At 38.9% G+C, this 20,127-nt stretch overlaps 1 protein-coding gene across 21 annotated transcripts in view; it reads left to right on the top strand.

Moving 5' to 3' along the window:
* The window catches only part of RBMS3 (RNA binding motif single stranded interacting protein 3), a 1,727,904-nt gene that overhangs the window by 940,980 nt on the left and 766,797 nt on the right, over window positions 1-20,127 (top strand). For 17 of the 21 annotated variants that reach the window (XM_041733601.1, XM_041733595.1, XM_041733597.1 and 14 more), the window contains one exon: window positions 15,970-16,143. The exons of 1 other annotated variant lie outside the window; for it this stretch is intronic. In XM_041733601.1, the coding sequence (XP_041589535.1) occupies window positions 15,970-16,143 (174 nt within the window). Of the gene's footprint in view, window positions 1-15,171; window positions 15,249-15,969; window positions 16,144-20,127 lie in introns of those variants that run through there. 3 more of the 21 variants (XM_041733599.1, XM_041733598.1, XM_041733614.1) reach the window with 2 other exon arrangements.

The following is a 20,127-nucleotide window of genomic DNA, read 5'->3' as shown; positions in this document are numbered from 1 at the left end:
TGGTTGCCTTGCTGTGTCCAGAAGAGAGAGAGAGAGGAAGTGAGCTCTCTGGTGTCTCTTCTTATAAAGATGCTAATCCCATCATGAGGGCCCACCTCATGATCTCATCTACCTAATTACCTCCCAAAGGCCTCATATCCATATGTGATCAAATTGGGGATTAGGGCTTCAAAATTTTGAATTTTTATTTTGGGGGTGAATAATTGAATCCGTTGCTGTCGCATACTTGTAAACAGACTTTTCCCTATAGGTGACCCCAGGTTTTTGTTCTTAGCCTTCCAATTGTCTTTACTTATTATTTATTTTTTTTATTTGGGTCTTCAGATACACCATCTTTTAAAATAATTTTAGCTATTTTGCTTCTGTCTTGGTGCATGGTCAAAAATATGCTTCTCTAGCCTGCAATTTTCTAACTTCATACTTAGCACTGTTCAAGTATGTTTCTGTAAGATATTTCCAACTTGATATTCCATAGGTATTTGGAAGAAAATACTGGTAGTTACATTAATCTTTCTACCTAAACACATATCTCTTCTTCCTATCAATCTCATCAATACCACTATTTAACACATTCACTATGTTGGTGAACTTTTCCTTCCTACGCATTCCAAAACTGTTGTTTTCTATCAGCATATAAAGAAATATATAAATTGATTCAAAGCCTTTTCTTTCAGTGCTTATTTTCATAACATTATGCTAGTTGTTGGGGAATGTACAAAGATTAAAAAAAAAAGTTGAGAGTGTAGAACAGGGTTCAGCAAACTATATCAAGCCAAATCTAGTTCCCTTCTTATTTTCGAGAATGAAGTTTTATTGTTACTCAGTCATACCCATTCTTTTACAGACCATCTATGGATGCTTTCACCTTACAATGCCAGAGTTTAATAATTGCTACCAAAATTTTATGGCCCACAAAGACTAAAAGATTTATTATCTGACCTTTTACAGAAAACAAGTTTGCCAACCCCTGATGTGTGCACACACATATATATGTAGGGTATGTAAGATAGTATAAAGCTATAAATGTATGCATAAACACATATTCTAACACTTTTAAATATTTATTTGTGTGTGTGTGTGTGTGTGTGAGAGAGAGAGAGAGAGAGAGAGAGAAAGAGAGAGAGAGAGAGGAGAAGGGCATTGGGAGAGGGAGAGAGATGATCCCAAGTAGGCCCCGTGTACAGCATGGAACCCAACTGGGGGCTTGATCTCACAACTCTGAGATCCTGAGATGAAATCAAGAATTGGATGCTTAACCAACTAAGCCACTCAGGCACCCCTAACACTTTTAAATTTAGATATACCTGTCACACATACACAAACATGGCATAAATTCCAAAATGATGTGATAATAAAGGTCAAAGAACAATTAATATCCACTAAAGGACTACAGATTGGGTAAGACTTAACAGACTAGCTCAGATTTCAGTGGAACATTTGAAAATAATTTTGATAACAAGAGGTGAGTAGGGCCAGTTCTTCCAATAAACATTTACTGAGTATCTATTGATACATTCAAATGTTGGAAAATTTACTCGGAATGACAATCTGTCACTTCTTCATGACTTCTGTAGGACTTGGCACAGTGTCTTGCACATGTTAACCATAAATACCTATTATTTAATTAACTGATGAAATAGTTTGTAGCAAATACATGATAACATCCTACAGTATAAACTGTAGCAATATTAAGGATGCATAAGTTCTGGCAGTCTATCTTGGTGAGGCTGCATTGAAGGGGTAGTATAACCAAAGTTATGTGATGGGTAGGACAGTACTTGAGTAATGATTACCATTTAAAATAACAAAAACAGGGGCACCTGGGTAGCTCAGTCAGTTAAGCATCAAACTCTTGATTTCAGTTCAGGTCAGGATCTCAGGGTTGTGAGATCGAGCCCTGCCTTGGGCTCAGAACTAGGCCTGGAGCCTACTTGAGATTCTCTCTTTGCCTCTCCCTAAACCACCTTGTGGGCACATGCACATGCTCTCTCTCTCTCAAAAAATAAATAACCAAAAACAACAACAAAAAAAAAAAACTAAGATTCATTTGTGACTCTAGCCTTAATACTCTGACACCTAGTCCAAATTTGTTTTGTTTTTTCAGTCTGGGATGATTTTCATGGAGTGCATTGTTTGCTTTAAAATGAAAAACTCAGTAAGTGGTACTAATAGAATGAGCTTGATTCCAAGGGCAAACCACTCCTGGTACTTTGCCATACTTTGCAGCATGGAAGCAGTAATCTTATAGAACTTTCCATTAATAAGCCACTCCTTACATCTTTGGCCGATGGGAGTTAATTTTTTAGATACTGGGCCTAATTGAATTAGCTCATGATCAGAAGCTTATACTAATAACTTTGGTGATAGCCTTAAGCTTTCTGCCTTCTCAACTCAGTTCATTTGCATAGTTGTAGTTACTGATAGGTTTCCAATTCTCTAGCCCAGAGCTTTCTGATGAACCCTAGACCCACGGTTCTCAACATTGTAGACACATAGATATCTCAACATCAATAGGTTCAAAATCGAGCTTATTATCTTTGAGGATTAGCTGGGACACCACCCTACTTCCTGACGATGATCACCTTTGTTTGCTCCTTAAATGAACTGATGACTGTGTCATCTATCTCCTGGGAATCACTTGTGATTGTTCACATCTTTCTGCCCATTCCTCATTTCCAAAAGTCCTAATGACAGCCTATACTAAATATATCCCAAATCTATACCATGATTCAGGGTACTATCACCTCTATTCTGCACCTGCTGAATGCCCTTCCTAATCAAACCCCACCTTTGATCTGACCCTGCCCCTATCTATTTTCTAGGGACTTCTAGGCAATTTGCTCTTAGATGCAAATCCCATCATTGACCCATCTTAGTTACCCTTTGACCTTGGATAAAAACTCCTAAAATCCTTCTGTACTTGTGCCCTCCCTATCTTTCCAGAACTTTTCAAAAATTAATCAATTTTTAAAAATTAATCAATCAATTAATTAATTAATTAATTTTTTCCTTTTCCAGTTCCTGGAGCCTTTCCCCAGAACAGCCTTAGGACACACTGCACTTTCTTTTAACTCTGGACCCACTGAATTTCCCATATTAACCCTACTATCTCTTGTCCCCGAACCTTCACATAGTTGGGGCCATTCTTTCAGTACCTTCGTCTTTTCTTCATTTTGGAACACTTCTCTGTCTTTCAGATACTATTTGAAAGATATATTTATTTGAGAAAGAGAGGGAGAGAGAGAGAAAGTGTGGGCATGCATAAGTGTGGGAAGGGGCAGAGGGAGAGAGGATCTCAAGCGGACTCCCTGCTGAGATGGAGTCAGATGCTCAACCAACTGAGCCACCCAGGTGCCCCTCTTCCAGATCCTATTGTAAATATCACTTCTTCCAGTTTATACCCAGCAGTATACACAGTCCTTGCAACTTCCTCCTCTGCTGCCACATTATGGTAGGGCCCTTTGCTGTGTGAAAATTCCCATTTTACTACCTACTTCCCCATTAAAACAATTGGATCACTATTTATGTGTTTATGCAAATGTTTGTCTCCCTTGCTAATTATTCATCTCTATTAATTTCTTTCTGATGGTTGTAGTCCCAGCCTTTACACAATACTTGGCCCACTGTAGGCCTTCATTAAATAAGTGTCTAATGAGTGAGTGGATGGATGATTCATGTGGAACATCTGCAGGGTGCTAGACATGATAGAGATAAGAAGATTATTAACTCCTGCCCTAGCATCACTCATGGTCTAGCATTGAAATTCCTCTTAAAACAGATGAACTAGCTTACCTCTTGACGTTAAGCTATTAAAAGACTTGTAAGAATCGTTTTCCATTTATCTTATTGTCATTTTTATAGGCTAATTTCATTTTGGGGAATCAGCCCATTCCCGTCTCAGTCACTCTGGGGCTGTGGGACTGTCCCCCAGGGATGTTCTATGTGACTTTAACTTCCAACACGCTCACACAGAAGCAATAGTGTGGTTGGGCTCATTGAATGTGCACTGAGCCAGGAATTAGCTGTAAAGTGACTTTTAGTGTGGAAAAGAAAAATAAGTATTAGAATCAATTACTCAGATATAAAGAAATTAGCCTTTGCTAGGTTGATTTTTTTTTTCCATTTAGGAAGAAAGAGAGGAAGGCAAAAAGGAAGGGAGGGAGGGAAGAAAGAAGGCTTTCATAAACTCTAGTCCTTAAAATTGTATGTTTGTATTATTTAAAAATAAAAAATAAGTAGTAACATTTTAATTCAATAATAATCAGTAGTAATATATGATGAATATATGATACTGCACTGAATATTTAATTAATTTATTTAATCCCAATGTCCATCTTATGAGGTAGGTTCTGTTATCCATCCAGTGTTAAAGAAGGGGAAACTGAGGCATAGGAAGAGTGAGTAGGAAAAACATATTTGTCCTGTGAGTGTCCTTAACTACTCACACAAAGCACATTACTTCTGATACTTCTGGTCACCAAATGTTCAAAGGTTTTTCACAAAGAAAGCAATTCTGTGACATGAGCTGGGTGTCCCACAGTGTAACTCAATTCTGACACTGTCACCTGAAGATAGCATCAGATCCCCCAAGCCTGCCACTGCACCCCCACGGCTGCCCCTGACCCCACACCACACACACACACACACACACACACACACAAACACACACTCTCTTGAGATGCCAGTCACAAGTTTAGGCTATCACCTGTGCTTCTGAGCAATTGGCTGTAAATTAAAGCTTCTCATGACCCCCTCCTCAAGTTTGATTAATTTGCTAGAGAAGCCCACAGAACTCAGAAAAACAGTGTACTTACTACATTACCAATTTTTTAAAAATAAAATGATATGATAAGCAATTACAGATTAACATCCAGATGGCAGAAACATGTAGGGCAGAGTATGGGGAGGGCTTGCAGAGCTTCCGTGCACTCTGCCAGTACCTCTATGTGTTCACCAACCTGAAGCTCCACCACTCAAACTCCTCACTTTCAGGATTTTACGGACACTTCGCCACAGTGGCCTGAAACTCATTAACTCCATTTCTACCAATTCCTTTCTCTGGAGAATGGGGTTGGGGCTGAAAGTTCCAAACTTCTAATCATGCATGGTCTTTCTGGTGACCAATACCCATCCAGGGGCCTTCCAAGAGTTGCTTCCTTAGAACATAAAATCCAGTCACCACCCAGGATTTCCCAAGGGATTTAGGAGTTCTGTCTCAGGAACTAGGATCCAAGACCAAATATTAGAACAAAAGATGCTCCTAGTACTCTTTTCATTTATGAAATTACAAGGACTTTATGAGCTCTGTGCTTGAAACCAGAGACAGAAACCAATGAATATGTTTTCCATTGTTTCATATCCCCGGTTTCTGGCCACAGACCCCTCACAGCAAATGCCATACAGCTCAAAAGATACTGGCCTGTGGTTAGAATCACATTTAGCAATTAATAATTAGTCCAGTTCATCATCACATTATATGAAGAATGTCTCCCTGGGCAAGGCACTCAGGATTGCAGGCTTCCATTTGATCTTGTCAGGTTCCAAGAAAGCAGGAGTGGTCTCAGCAAATACCTGTCTCTGCCAGTTCAGGCATCTGTTATAATTGAGCTGAGACAATACCATCTCTTGCTCTCAGCCTCTTTCACAGTGTTAATGTAACATCAGATTTCCCTCTTTGCATAACCGTTTATTCATTCTTTTGCCCTCATCTGCAATTCCTTTCACTCTGCATTTTTACCAAAACTCTTCCACTTTGGAAGGCACATTGAGTTTGGCCACTGTGCTGGTCTAGGTTACAGGCAGTGATGCCAGTCCGGCAGCTCATCTAGCAGCTGTCCACTCCCGTTCAGAGAGGGTAAGGTAACAAAGATGCAGAACTAGAGGGCTATTTTTCACCACCAGCCAATATGGCTACATCTACTGTTAGCCCCCCACTTTTGCCAGGTTGGGGAAAAGGCACATCCTGCTCCATCAGGCCCTTAGAAATTCTGACATAAATATTTAAAAACCTAGTAACAATTGCATGCTTGGGAGCCAGTCCTGTCTGTAACACATGACTACATAGCCATGCCCAGTATCCTCAGGGTATGGGGATTTACCAAAGTTAAACAGCTAGGAGAGAACAGAGCCTAACTTTGACTTACCTGATTTCTTTCTTGAATAAGTATGTGAGAGTAGCTGAGAGAATGTGAAATTTCCTCTCCATTGACATTCATGCCAGAAACCCTCTTTCCAGTCTCCAAAGTACTCTCAGCCATTCTAATAATTTGTACTCATAGTGGTCAGAGCTTTTTCTTACTTTACCCTGACAGAGGTTTACTCATTACTAAGTGGCAGTTCCCAGTGTCTAGGAGAGCATCTGATGAGTCACGATGGGCTGGTGACTACCTGGTCCCATCAGATATGAGTGATGAGTGGAAGAGTCGCCCGGGATGACCTATCCCTGGTCTAGGAATAGTCTTCAGTTGGGGCTGGGATCCCACCAGAGTGCCTGGCAAGAGCCCTCCCCCAAATGTGTCTGCAGAGCATACAGAATGTTCTATCACATTCCACCCTTTGAAGTTTTGAACTAGACGATAACAATAGAATGAAGTGCCAGAAAGCACCATGTTTTATGATCGTTTTATAAAAAGGGCCTCTGATAAGCCAAGCAAATCACTCAGATGCATTATATTTACAAGTCATGAAAGAAGCGATGTTGGAAAAATAAAGACAGTCCCCCTGTCAGGGAAGCAACAATAACAATAACAGAACGGCCTCGTTTTCCTCAGAGAAGGGAATCTGTGGAGACCAAGCAAGAGACTCATCTTTGAGGAATGTTACAAAAGATAATGCGTCAGAGAAGAGAAAACTTTTCTCTGTTCCTCTGGGGCAATGGGGTGTGAGAAGACCTTAGAAGTCGCTCCCCATTTCCTTCTGCAGCCTCCTTCCTTCTGAGTATCATGATTTAGATCCATTTTTAAAAGGATTTATTTGAAAGAAGCTTCTTATACCATAGGGGCAATTTGCCTCTCTCTCCCTGTTTCTCCCAGCCTTTGTAAATGAACAAAGTAACCACTTGTCCCACACAGGGTGCAAAGAGAGGCTTGGTGTGGGTTTTACTGTCCATTCAGCCTCTGTTTGGGGCTGGTTGTAAGTGAAATCTTTAGAAACTTCGCAGCAGGAATCCTTTGCTTGGGGCGCGGGGTGGGGAGGGAGCTTTGGAAAACCTATTGAAACCCTGAGAGCAGTTGGGTAGAAACTGTTCTTTTTAGACTTCCTCAGGGGCAGTACAGGGAAATAAACACACACAGGAAGTCATTTAGCCTCTCTGTGAACTTCATGTTGACATTTGCTTACTAAAAAAGTTCATTGTGGGTCCTTAAGAAATTTATGTCTGTTTGTGGGTACATATGTGCATATGTGTGGCTGTAGGCACATATATGTATGTGTGTATGTAAATATTGACTACTTTTCCCTTTTTACAGTGTTAGTAATATGATATTAAAACAAAAAAAAACAATTGGGAAAAAAGCATAACAGAAAAATATCAATGTGGATCCCTTTTACAATATTATGTCTTAGGATTCGAAGCTAGATATATGTTATGGTTCTGAATTTTTCACCATCTGCTGATTGCCATCTCTCATGTGCACTTTGTCATGTTTTCTGCTAACTGGTTGACCCAAAGTGCCTTTTTACGTGTAACGTTTGGTTCACAAGTTTTATCTTTCCTTATATGTTGCTGGCTTCAGAACACAAACAACTTTAAAATCTTCAGTGAAGGATCACCAAGTCCCTAATGTCAGCTGGAAATCCTGATTTAAAATGCCAAAGAGAAGAACGATAAATACATTTTACAGGTGAAAAATGAAGGTACACGGACAAAAAGAAAGAATACCAATGTCTAAAAAGCAACAACTTGGTTGTTAGGAAGGGAAATCCATTCAAATGAATGAAGGCATGGAGGTAGTCACCAGAATGGTTCACAGGACTCCCATGAAACATGTTACAGGCCTTATGAGAACCAAGAAAGCCCTTGGTTTCTCTCTCCATCTGGATCTCCTGGTCTCAGCCCTGCTTCTTTCTGCACATCTGTTCCTTTCTCTTTGCAGTCAGTGGTCATTTAATTGCAATTTCTACCCGAGATCTCCTAAGCAGGAAAGAAGGATTTAATATCTGAATACAGTAATATCTTATGGAACTCAGGATCAGGAGTACAGCCAAGTGTTGCAAGAGACTGGAGCCAAAAACTATAAAAGTCCTCCAGAACTGAAATGTTCCTTTCATCTCCTTTAAGCAAGAGTGTCTCTTACCTCTTGTCTCTGTTATTATCTATGGATTGTTTGCCCCCCTTCCCCCTCACAAGCCCTCAGAAAGGCTTTGTTTCTACATTCATACAACCAAACCCCATTTCTACCTTTATATCACTTCCAATTTCAAGTACCTAGTGGAAATTTATGAGTCAACGAATGATAATTCCATATTTCCAGGAGACATCATCTGATTGGCCCAGGTTGGGTCAGATGATCATCCAGTTCCACCAGACTCAGGTTGAGGATAGGGGGTGGTGTCACCAGAAACAATCATATTTATATAGGCATATGCTGTGTTTAGCAGGAGCAATGGGAAGACTGGCTGGGCTGGTAAACTAGTGAGACACATCTACTACAATAATTATTATATGGCTCTGCTCTATTAGTACATATAAGTACATTCTATATATTTCAAAAGAATATAAACTCTACCAGGATATTTAGGTTACCATTGGAATATACTTAAAGAAATTACAGTTTAAATTTATTGACTCTATTTCTAGAGTTACCTTGTAATTTCTTCCTGCTGAGGAAGGCATTCATTTATGGAGACTAAGAAACTTTTAAAGGAGGCATATGTGGCCAGTTTGAGTTGGCTATTGTGTCATCACTGATAGTTGAACTTGAGTTAACTTTAGAGCATGAAAAAAAAGAAAAAATTAAAAAAAAAAAAAAAACAAAAAACTTTAGAGCATGGTCATGTGATAATGGGTATTACCAACAGGGAAAGGGGATATTATGCATTATGGTTTTACTTTTATGTTTTCTCTCTTAATCTCCATTTTTGAGTAGAGTAGGTGGTTTATTCCTAAGCCTTATTTTTTAAAGATGACAAGTTGTTAATGGCGTGATCAGCCATAGTTCTGCATCCTTTGAATCTTCAATCCTTGGTCTGTATCCTTACTAGCTGTGTGTCTTCAGGCTAGTTGACTAAACTCTGCATGCTCCTCTTTCTTCAGGAGAATGTGAATAATAACAGCTAGGTCATGGAATGTTCCAAGGATTCATAGAAACAATGTATAAAACACACATGGGTGCAAGTGTTCTATAAACATTGCTATTGTGTTTACTCTCAGAGAAGTGGAGAGGTGGTGGCAGTAGCTGTCTCTGGTAACCACATCACATTTTCCCAGTCCCATCCCCGGCTCATCTTTGATTTCAACTCCAACCCAACTGTGTCGGAGGATTCTAATCCACCGAGCATTAATGGCATCCTACCAGTGTATTTTTCAACTCTCTGTCCCAGGCTCTCCTTTGATGCCAAGAGAGTTTATTATCCCATGTCCAAATACAGCTTGGAAAGCATTGGAGGTGATCATTTCCTTGAGGGCAACTGTTACCCAGTGGGGGACAGAAGCGAGTTCATAAGTGCTTTAACCTCTCCTCTTTCCATGGACAATTCTAGGTGGCATTTTGAACACTTCTCAGATGTCTCAGCAGACTCCACTGCTTTTGCTTTATAGCGTTGATCCCAAGAGCATACACTGATAGTTTATCCTCATTTTCTGAGCCAGTCTCACTGTTCCTTTCCTCCTGACTTTTGTCATTAATTCCCTCAAAGCAAAACAAAACAAAACCAGTCCTTGGCTTAGAAACTATTTTTTATTTTTTTAAAAAAATTATTTATTTATTTTAAAGATTTTATTTATTTATTCCTGAGAAACACAGAGAAAAAGGCAGAAACATAGACAAGAGAGAGAACCAGACTCCTCACAGGGAGCCTGATGTGGGACTTGATCCCCAGACGAGGATCATGCCCTGAGCCAAAGGCAGATGCTCAACCAACTGAGCCACCCAGGCATCCCTAGAATCTATTTTAGAGAGAATCCAAATTAAGACAGTGTAAGAGTAGCATCACTGAGAACATGGACTATGGATTACCCTGTCTAGATTTGAATCCACTTAACTGGTAAGTAGTTCTGTATCCTTACATAGTAAATTATCTGTTTTTTTTCTTTGGTGCATCAGTTTCCTTGCCTATAAATGCAGATAGTAATAGTATCCACTTTACAGTATTGTTATGAGGAGTACATGAGTTATCACAGTACTCCTGTAGTATAATGGTGGTATAAATATACCATTTAGAAGTGTCTGATAAGTAGTAAGTTGCGTATAAATGCTATATCTTTGTATCCTCTTGTAGAACACATTCAATTGTGTCTAGAAATCTTAGTGTTATACCTTCTTCCTTACTACATTTTTTTCCTTGTGCAGCTTCCTTCTGCCCCTCCCTTTATCTTTCTTTTGTTTGCTAGCGCGGACTGAGTAGAGAGAACAGCAAGTGTTCCCTGGAGCTTTGTAATTTCTGGAAGCATGTAAGAGGGCCCTTCCTTTGTGCTGTGCTCCATTTTTTCTTGCTCCAACAGCCCTGACCCCTGATCTGTTGGCAGACACCAGATGATGCTGCCAGCTCTTGGTTATTCAGAGGCTCTTTATCCAGACTCTTTACTCTTCTCTCTGGCTGCCTGCCTCTTGGCTGTTAGATGCTCCCTGGCATTGCTCTCGGAGGGTATACCAAGAAGGAAAAAGATAGCAGAACTCAGACTAGCCAATTATGGGGTCTAGAAAATTAGGACTTTTAGATCTTTGGACTTCAGTTTTATGAGACATTTCTATCCTCCATATCCATGGAAAATTCAGATTCAGCCTTTTGCAGCCACAGTGTATTTCACTTTGATTGAAATATAAGTAAGACATAAAATGCACAGATCTTGACTATTCACTTTGATGAGTTCTGGCAAATGTATGCATTCATGTAATGACCACCCAAAATAAGATGGCTAACATTTCCATTACCCTAGAAAATTACCTCATTCCCCTTTCTAATCAATTCTCCTTCACCCCTACTCCCAGCAACTACTTTCTGATTTCTATTGTTCTACGTTTTCCTCACCTTGAACTTAATATAAATGAACTCACACATATCTATTCTTCTATTAGTGGCTTTTTTTTATTTGGCACAATCTTGAGACTTATTCATGTAGTTGTATCAGAGGTTTGTTATATTTCATTGCTGAGTAGTATCCCATTATATGAAAGTACTTTTTTTTTTTTTAACTATTCTCCTCTTGATAGACAATTGAATAGATTCCAGAATGGGACTATTATGAACAACGCTGCTATGTGCATTCTTGTACAGTATTTTTGTGTAAATATATTTTCTTCTGGGTAAATACCTAGCAATAGAATTGCAGGGCCATAAGTAGAAATAGGCTTAAATTTGTAAGAAACCACCAAGCAGAGGCCATACTCTTTTTCCCTGACAACGTATGGGGGTTCCAAGTCCTCAATAACCTCCCCGACATTTAGTGTCGTCAGTGGTTTTGGTTTTAACCACTGCCCTGGAAATAAACTGGTATCTTATTGTATCTTTATTTTATATTTTCCTGAAGACTACTGATTTTGAGCACCTCCTCAGTATGCTTACTGGCCATCCCAATGTTTTCTTTTGTGCCTTGTCCTTTCAAGTTCTTAACAGTAGTGTAGTCAAGCCAGTTTGACCAATATTTTTGAGCCCCTTGCTCTCAATCATGCAAAAGGAAAATTCAAGTGTCTGGGGTTCTATGACAGGTATAAGGAAGTTCGGGAAGGGCACCTGGGTGTTTCAGTCAGTTAAGCTTCTGCCTTTGGCTCAGGTCGTGATCCTGGGATCCTGGGATTGAGCCCCACATCAGACTTGGCTCCCTGCTTGGCAGGGAGTCTGCTTGTCTCTTTCCTTATGCTTCTGGCCTTCTCCCCACTCATGCTCTGACTTTTTGACTTGCTTTCTGTCTTTCTCTCTCAAACAAATAAATAAAATCTAAAAAAAAAAAAAAAATCAGGAAATCATCCACCTAACATTGATGCTATCAATGCTTGGCACTTACTTTCTCAGAGCATTTCAACAATCTCATGGGACTCTCTTCATGAGAACTGTCTTTTGGCCTATGTGTAGGCCAGGCCAGCTATGCCTGTGCTGGGGAATAAAGTTCCCAGGAGCAGTCCTTAGCCAATGATGAATGGGAATCAGAGGTTAAATACCCCAGTTTCCTTGCACTTCTGATAAGATAACTCTGAAACGTGTTCTACGCAGTCTCCCAAAGCCTCCCAGTAGAATTGATGGCATTGCTCTAGAAAATATAACTTATTCAGTGATGCAAATGGATTGTCTCATCCTCTCTCTGTCCCATTTCTTAGTCTCCTACTGACTTTCTCTAGAATCATTTCCAAAATGAACTACTTGTACTCAAGTTCTTGCATTTTGATCTCCTTCTGAAGAAACACAGTTGAGCCAACCATCCCCAAAGATGTGTGTTGAGACTTTGAATTGTTGTGTGACAGACAGACTAATTAGGGGATTTGGTGAGTTCTACTGATGAATTCATGACATTGATTTTCTGGGTACTACACAAATGAAACAGCCAGATGAATATGACAAAAAAAAAATTATGTTTGTGCCTAGTAGAAGTGAAAGTGTCCCTTTGGGTTGGTGGCTAAGGGTTGAAATATATTTTCTAGAAAAGATATTCTGGTAGGGTCAGGGGAACTGAGAGGAGGGGAAGACATTCTAGGTGGTAAATAGGTGTGACAGACACATCTTGTTTGGAGTAAGAATCTATCTGGAGCTTGAGATTGTATAGAAAGGAATAAAAAATAAGACTTGCATTGTTGGTTAGGGTCAAACTAGAAAGAATGTTCAATGAGACTAGAATTTTGGATTTTTGTCTCAGAGGGAATGGAGAACTGGTGGACCTTTTTGTTAGGGAGTAATACCATAAGAGCAGGTTTCTAGGAAAACTAATATAATATCATGATGGAGGATGAATTAAGGCTTACAGTAGAGGATTGTTGATGTAGTTTTAGTGACTTGGAGAGAAACTGATAAAATCCTGGAGCTGGGTACTCATAATGGAAATGGAAAGGGCAACATCAGTTCAAGATCTACTGAAGAGAGTCAGTAGAATTTGGTGGCAGTAGATAAATGTTGGAGGACAGAGAAATGAGTCATAGACATTCTAAAGGGTCAGAGCAGTTGATTTCAAAATAATACCATAATATTAACAGAAATAATTTTACCCCATGGAGGTAAAACTTTACAGTAAAACAATACAGTCATTTAATTTAATACACAGTAATTTAAACTTTGGTTCTATTTGTGGTGATTGATAGTTATATACCCATATCCAGCAGATACTTTAAGATTTGGGACTGAACTTTAGGAGAGAGTACATAATGCTAAATTACATCTGAGAGTCATCTTCTTAGAAGTAATACTTAAAGCTTTGACCATGAATAAGATCACAAAGGAGAAAAGTTAAAAGAATGAATAGCACAGAACTGAAAATTAAGCCCTGGCAAAAGACCTCATTGGGGGAGAGCAAATAGAAAGATAAGGAAGCAGGTGAGACAGAAAGGTACAGTCGGAAGGGTCAAGGAGTCAAAGGGAAAGATGATTGCAGTGATAAGGAGATAAACACTTTCAGAGCCTTCAAGGGCAAGGAAGATAAAGACATCTTGAGTGGCGGAAAAAGGCGATATGTGATCTTGACCTCATTAGACTCAGCCAGGTTAGAGAATTAAAATTTACATATAGAGAGAACAATACAAAACAATGAAACCTATGCTAAAGTGTTTGAGCTACACTGGGAGGGCTATGTGAGAGAAGGAAGGCAAGCTAGAGGCCTTGGGAATGGGACCAAGTACAAGATACAACTTGAGTGTGAGTTTTGTAAAGGAGGGACAGAAAAGAGTTTGCAGGAAGAAGACCACTGTGAATAAAATCATTGATGAGAGACTGATACTAAGAGGGACATAATTAAACTAAGAGATGAGAGTATTTACAAACTTATTTGTGCATACACAATTTCCAAGAATTTTAAGGCCCCTGAGCTGATCTAAATATGAAAAGAGATAAAGAAACTAACCACGTTTAGTTTTGAAGGAGCTACCCATAGAATCAACGGAGTTAGTGAAAGTGATTCTTTAGTGACCATAGATGCAGAGCAGAGACCAAGATACTTTCAGCCAAGGATAGTTTTGTGGGTGGGCTCATTTAGTCTTTGAAGTAATAGTATATATCATACAAACAGCATATTTTTTAAGATTTTATTTATTTATTCATGAGAGACACAGAAAGAGAGAGGCAGAGACACAGGAAGAGGGAGAAGCAGGCTCTGGGCAGGGAGCGACTTGGGACTCTATCCGGGTCTCCAGGATCATGCCCTGGGCTGAAGGCGGCGCTAAACCGCTGGGCCACCGGGGCTGCCCTATTTTTTTAATATAAATACGGAGCTTCTACACCTAGGACTATGCACAAAATTCCTGATTTTTAAAAAAGATTTTGTTTGTTTATTTAAGAGAGAGAGCAAGCATGAACAAGGGAGAGGGAGAGGGAGAAGCTGACTCCTCTAACTGAGCAGGGAAGCTAACACATGATTAGTTCGGGTGAGGATGAGTAGAGACAGATAAGCAAAAAAACTTGTCTACCTCAACAAGGCTGTGTTCTCTAGGTTTAGGTTTAAATATTTAAAATTGCTTCCCAGTTAGTCACTGGTTTGAATTTTCTTTTCCCCTTTCCAAATATTTCGAGACTGTTGCAAGAGAAATAGCCCAGCTGGTACCTTCCAATTGCTGAGGTCCTTGCTTTCTTTCAGTTACTCTAAGACGTCCAACTTGTCTTCAGAAAAGTCATTCCTCTAAGTATCAAAATCCAGCCTAATGGGAAACACAATCTCAGATAGAAGTTTCTTCCCACTAGGTTTCCTGAATATAATGGCAATGAGATTAGCACATTTTCCCAGTGATTGAGTTGGCATGTACTCATGGATTTATAAATAGCATTTATTGTGGAAGTTACTGTACTACTTGGGTAAGTAGCTATCGCAATTTGATGATAGAAAGCATTTGCTGAAAAGAAACTATTATATGCCTTCTATGCCATGGCCATCTGAGGACAAAGCAAGACAGAAGATACAAGTGAGTTCTGTTTCCAGTTCATTCTACTCTGTCCACAATTATGAACAACCACGTATATTTAACATTTGGCAAGTTGATAGATATTTTCCTATTTCTCTGTTTTTAATCACATTGGTATGGCTGGTTGGGGGTAAATGATGATTTCAAATCCTTCATCATTTTGCTCCCTTGAGGTAGTGGAATGGTGACATTTTGGAATAAGTCCAGATTTCTGCTGATGCCTCCCACAGGAGAGCAATGGATTCATAGAAATTGAAGACAATTTAGAGTCAGAGACTAATCTGTGCCTCAGTCCAATTCTCATAAACTAAGATTTTTGTTTGCCGCATTCAGATGAGACTGATGGTGAATTTCTAAGGTGAGTGCTGTGATGAAAAAACATTTATATAATCGACAGCATCACCACTGCTGTCACCACTAAAATATATCTCATTTCTGAAGGATGGAGTTGCATGTTGCAACTGGAAAAAAAAAATGTTTTCAGTAAGATCTATTTCAATAAGCCTTTGTGCTTTGTGATCCAGTTAAAATTCTAACAGTGAGAAAATACTTTTATCCTAGTCAGAACAATATTTAATGCCTCTTCTTAAGAAATTGGCCATTTCCCTTAACCAGCTGAGGCCTGTGTCACAGTCATACAAGAAAGTATGTGCTGCTATATATAGCTGACCTGGGTTTTATGCAGAGCTGCCTTTACATTGCATTTCTTTCTTCTTGATAGTCTAGCTCCACAGTGAGAGCCTATCAAACTAGTAAGTCACGAGTGACCATGAGCCCTGGCTTCAGCTCTCAGTGGAACAGCAGCCAACCAGCCTGGAACACATACTCCTTTCCAAGAGCAAGCTTGCACTACCAGTCCCATGCCAGCTACACCTACTGTACTGGACATCCTGCTGTAAGTACCCAGTTTTTCTGTATTTAGTAAATTGGATACTTTATGCAGGTACATTCTGCACCCGGAGTTGGTATCTCACTATTAATTGGGCAATTCTTCCAATGCTATAATTCTTCTAAGGTGAGAATATGCAGCTGTTCAGTTAAAGAGATGAGCAATAGAGAACATCCTATGTGCTTAAATGACATATGTTTGGATAATCTTTGCTGAGGATTGATATTTAATTTAAAGATATTTCTAGGTGAAATAGGTTGACCGAAGTTTTGGAAAGGCGTTTGTGTGGAGGCTGAATGTCTGTGTGTCTATGGTTTTGTTTTCTGGCTCCCTTCTTGTTGCTTATGACGTTAGTTGGTTGATTTCGTACTGGAGAATGTTGTCTTTCAAAGTGGCATTGGAGGAGTCAATGGAGTCTGTACCTCCCACTTCTGTCAATGGCCTTGTTGATATAGTTTAAACAGATATGAACATACAGATATAAATTCATCAGTAGGGTATTTTCCAGTTGCTACTACACAGAATCTGAGGTTGTTGGCATAGATGACTCAAAAGGCAAGTTACACAAGCCTTGGTGGGGAGAAATAAAGTCATGGTATTTTAGAAACTTTTTGAATAAGATACCTGTTTCTGCCATTATGTTTTTCTATGTCTCTATCCAATCCTCATAAACTAAGATTTTTGTTATCATAAATTATATTTGTACACTTAGAAAAGATTATGATGCATGTTGATTAGTAAACCTCTGTTTATTGCTAAATATTCAAACATAAGACTCTTGGGTAACAAGAGACCTATGAAAGGTACATGCTTCTTGTAGTAACTCCAGTTGTCAGTAACTGTAGATACAGGTTCTCTAGTCATTCCAAAGGCCCACTGTGAACGTCTAGAGTCAGGCTATCCTGTTTGCATTTCAAGGTTATGGAATTATAAAGTGTTCTGAGCTTCTAAATTGAGAGAACATATCTCAAATATCATGTCATAAAGTCACTTAAAAGAAGATTCAAAGAATCCACTCAAAATGTAAATTGGCATAACTTTGTTACAAGGTGATTTGTAAATCATGGTCAAAATTTAAATTGCATATACCTTTGACTCAGTAATTAAACTTTTGGCACTTGATTGGACATGTGCAAGGATGTATGCACAAGGACAATGTAGCCACATTTTTAAAATTACTTGGAAAGGGAACCTAAATATCCCTTATTAACTTTCAACAAAAATGTATGAGAGATTATTAGACATGTATTATTTTTCAGCATCCTTCTAGGTGACAGGGGCCCAGGAGTGATCAGGACCAAGTCTTGCTGTCAAGGAGCTTCCAGTTGAGGAAACAGAGAAGCAAGCAATTACCTAACTAAAGTTATGAATAAATAAAAATAAACAAACAAATAAGACAAATATACAGCAGTATTAGATGCTGCACATAAACTCAAAATAGGTTGAAATGATAAAGAATAAATAAGTGGCTACTTGAGTTGAATAGTCAGCCATGTCCTGAATTGGGAGGACAGGTTATTATCTGAGATCTGAATAAAAAAGAGACATAACTATGTATATTCAGGATGAAGAGCATTCCAGGTAGAGGAGACAGTGTGAAGGTCCGGAGGTGGAAATGAACCTGAATATTTATCACATACACAGAGGGAAAGCCAGGTTTCTGGAGCTTATTTGGAAGAGAACAGAGGGAGATAAGGTTAGAAAGAAAGGCAAGGACCAGAATATATAGCATTGTGTAATCCAGAGTACAGGGTTTGTATTTAATTTAAATATAATGGGCCATTGGAGTATTTTAAGCAAGGAAATTATTTAATTTCATTGTTTTAGGACCCACTCAGGATGCTGGGTGAAAAAATCCTGGTAGAAGGGGAACAAGAAGAAAATCTGGGAGTTAGGAGAGTATTTTACACACAAACACTACACACACACACACACACACACACACACACACACACATGCATGCATATATGTATGTGGTTACTTCTTTAAAATGCAATTGAAGTTTTGTAGTAAGAGGAAGATTAACTTTTTCTTGTATATCCTTTGATCCATTTGATGTTCAAAATATATGCAACTTGTTTTCAGAATAAAAAACAAGTTGCATATGTTTGGCAATAAAATTTCTTTCAGTAACCAGTTCCATATTTTAAATGTCTCATTATCTTTTCCCTTCAGTCATTATTTGTCAAGCCAGATTGTGACAAATTATAATTTAATGAAATATTTCAAATCATATTCTTATTGGCCTTAAGGTCATGTAAATGTAGCTGACATTTATTGAGCAGTGAATATTTTCTAAGCCTGTACTGAGCACCTTCATAGGTATTAAATAGGTATTTATGTTCAAAATAGCCCTAGGTGGTAGGGACTATTATTATCATCATTTCAAAGATTAGTGAAGTGAAGCTCAAAAAAATTGAGAATCTTGCCCAGAGTTACAGTTAGTAGTGGGACCTAAGAGGCAAACATTGGCTGTTTAGCCTCCAACCAGTATTCTCCTCCACTGTATTATATTGTTCCTTACCATTGAGTCCCCATGTCTTTATCTATATGCTGAGAACAGTGAATATATCCCTGATAGAACTCTTTGCAATCATTTAATTTAAATGTACATGTTACTCCTCAGAGAAGTATGTATTTGTATAAAACACTCCATTTTAGTTCTGGAGGAATGAGTGAAGAATTGGTCGACCCTATCTTGAAAACCACTAGGATCATTGCAGGGTGTGTAGCTACTTTTTGTGCTTTAAAATCCAGAAACTGATACTTTCTTTTGTCATACCACTGTGAGTAAAGTGAGTCAAATATGGTAAGTAGAAGCAACAGACTAGAAACTTCTGAAAAAAATCATCCTATGTGTTGTACTTCTGATTTGAAAGCTACTCTAATGTCAAGGCCTACTTGATGCTCTTCCATTATTCCAACATTTGAACTTTTGTTTCAAATTCTCCTCCTATGCCTGATCAGATGGCATTAAACTCTTGACTCTAAGACCAGGGACCATCTAGCTCTTCTACCATCTTGAAAAAGGAATGATATCATCTGAAAATGAACCAGAGATTCTGTACCAGGATCCCTGAGAGCTGGGTTATATTGACAATATTCAGAAATGTTGACTACCTCATCATTTTTACTTAGGTCCCTCTTGCAAGCCAAAGAACTAGAGAAATAATTTGGGCTCTGAAAAGTGAGAGTAGATTCCGTAGTCAAGCAGTGTAAGATCCACTGAGGTTTTGTGGTAAAAACCACAGAAACATTTCTTGTCTGAATAGATTGCCAGGGGGTTTCTTGAATCATATAATTTAGGAGCCTTTAATGAAGCTATAAATGCTCTGTCTGCCTGGTGAGATTCTGGCCCTTTTCTCTGAGTTACTAGTTTCATTGAATATTTCCAGGTCTCTCTTTAGCCCTTTCCTGGGGCTAATGGGTGTCAGCCAATGTAGTGTTTGTATAGTTAGTAGATGTGACTCAAGTCACTTCCCTTCTCTTCCATTGCCTTGCTACCGGAGAATCCTGATACCTCATGAGTGTTTGGCTAGTTAACTTGAAATTAGCAGCCTATAGAATTTCAGAATACAGTTTGGCTTCTCCCTGAACAAGTAAGGATTTTCTCAAGAGTCCTGTTGTCCATCACCGTATTAGTTTCCTATGGTTGCTGTAAACAAATGACCACAAAGTTGGAGGGTTAAAACAATACACATTTACTCTTTTGCAGTTCCAGAGGTTGGAAGTCTGAAATGGGTTTTACTGAGCTGAAATCAAAATATCAAAGGAGCATCTAGTAGAGAATCTGTTTCTTGCCTTTTCCAGCTTCTAGAGCTACCCTTCTTGCATATTTTGGCTTATGGACCCTTTTTTCATCTTCAAGGCCACCAGCAAAGCACCTTCAAATCTATTTCTGCTCTCTGTCTTCACACCGTCTTGTCTGCCTGTAGTCACCTCTCTGCCTCTCTCTGATAAGGATACTTGTGGTTACATTTAAGGGTCCTC

Source organism: Vulpes lagopus, chromosome 19 (assembly GCF_018345385.1).
Source record: "Vulpes lagopus strain Blue_001 chromosome 19, ASM1834538v1, whole genome shotgun sequence".
NCBI lineage: Eukaryota > Metazoa > Chordata > Mammalia > Carnivora > Canidae > Vulpes > Vulpes lagopus.
Note: the sequence above shows the minus strand (reverse complement) of the source record. Positions and strands in the feature narration are given on the sequence as shown.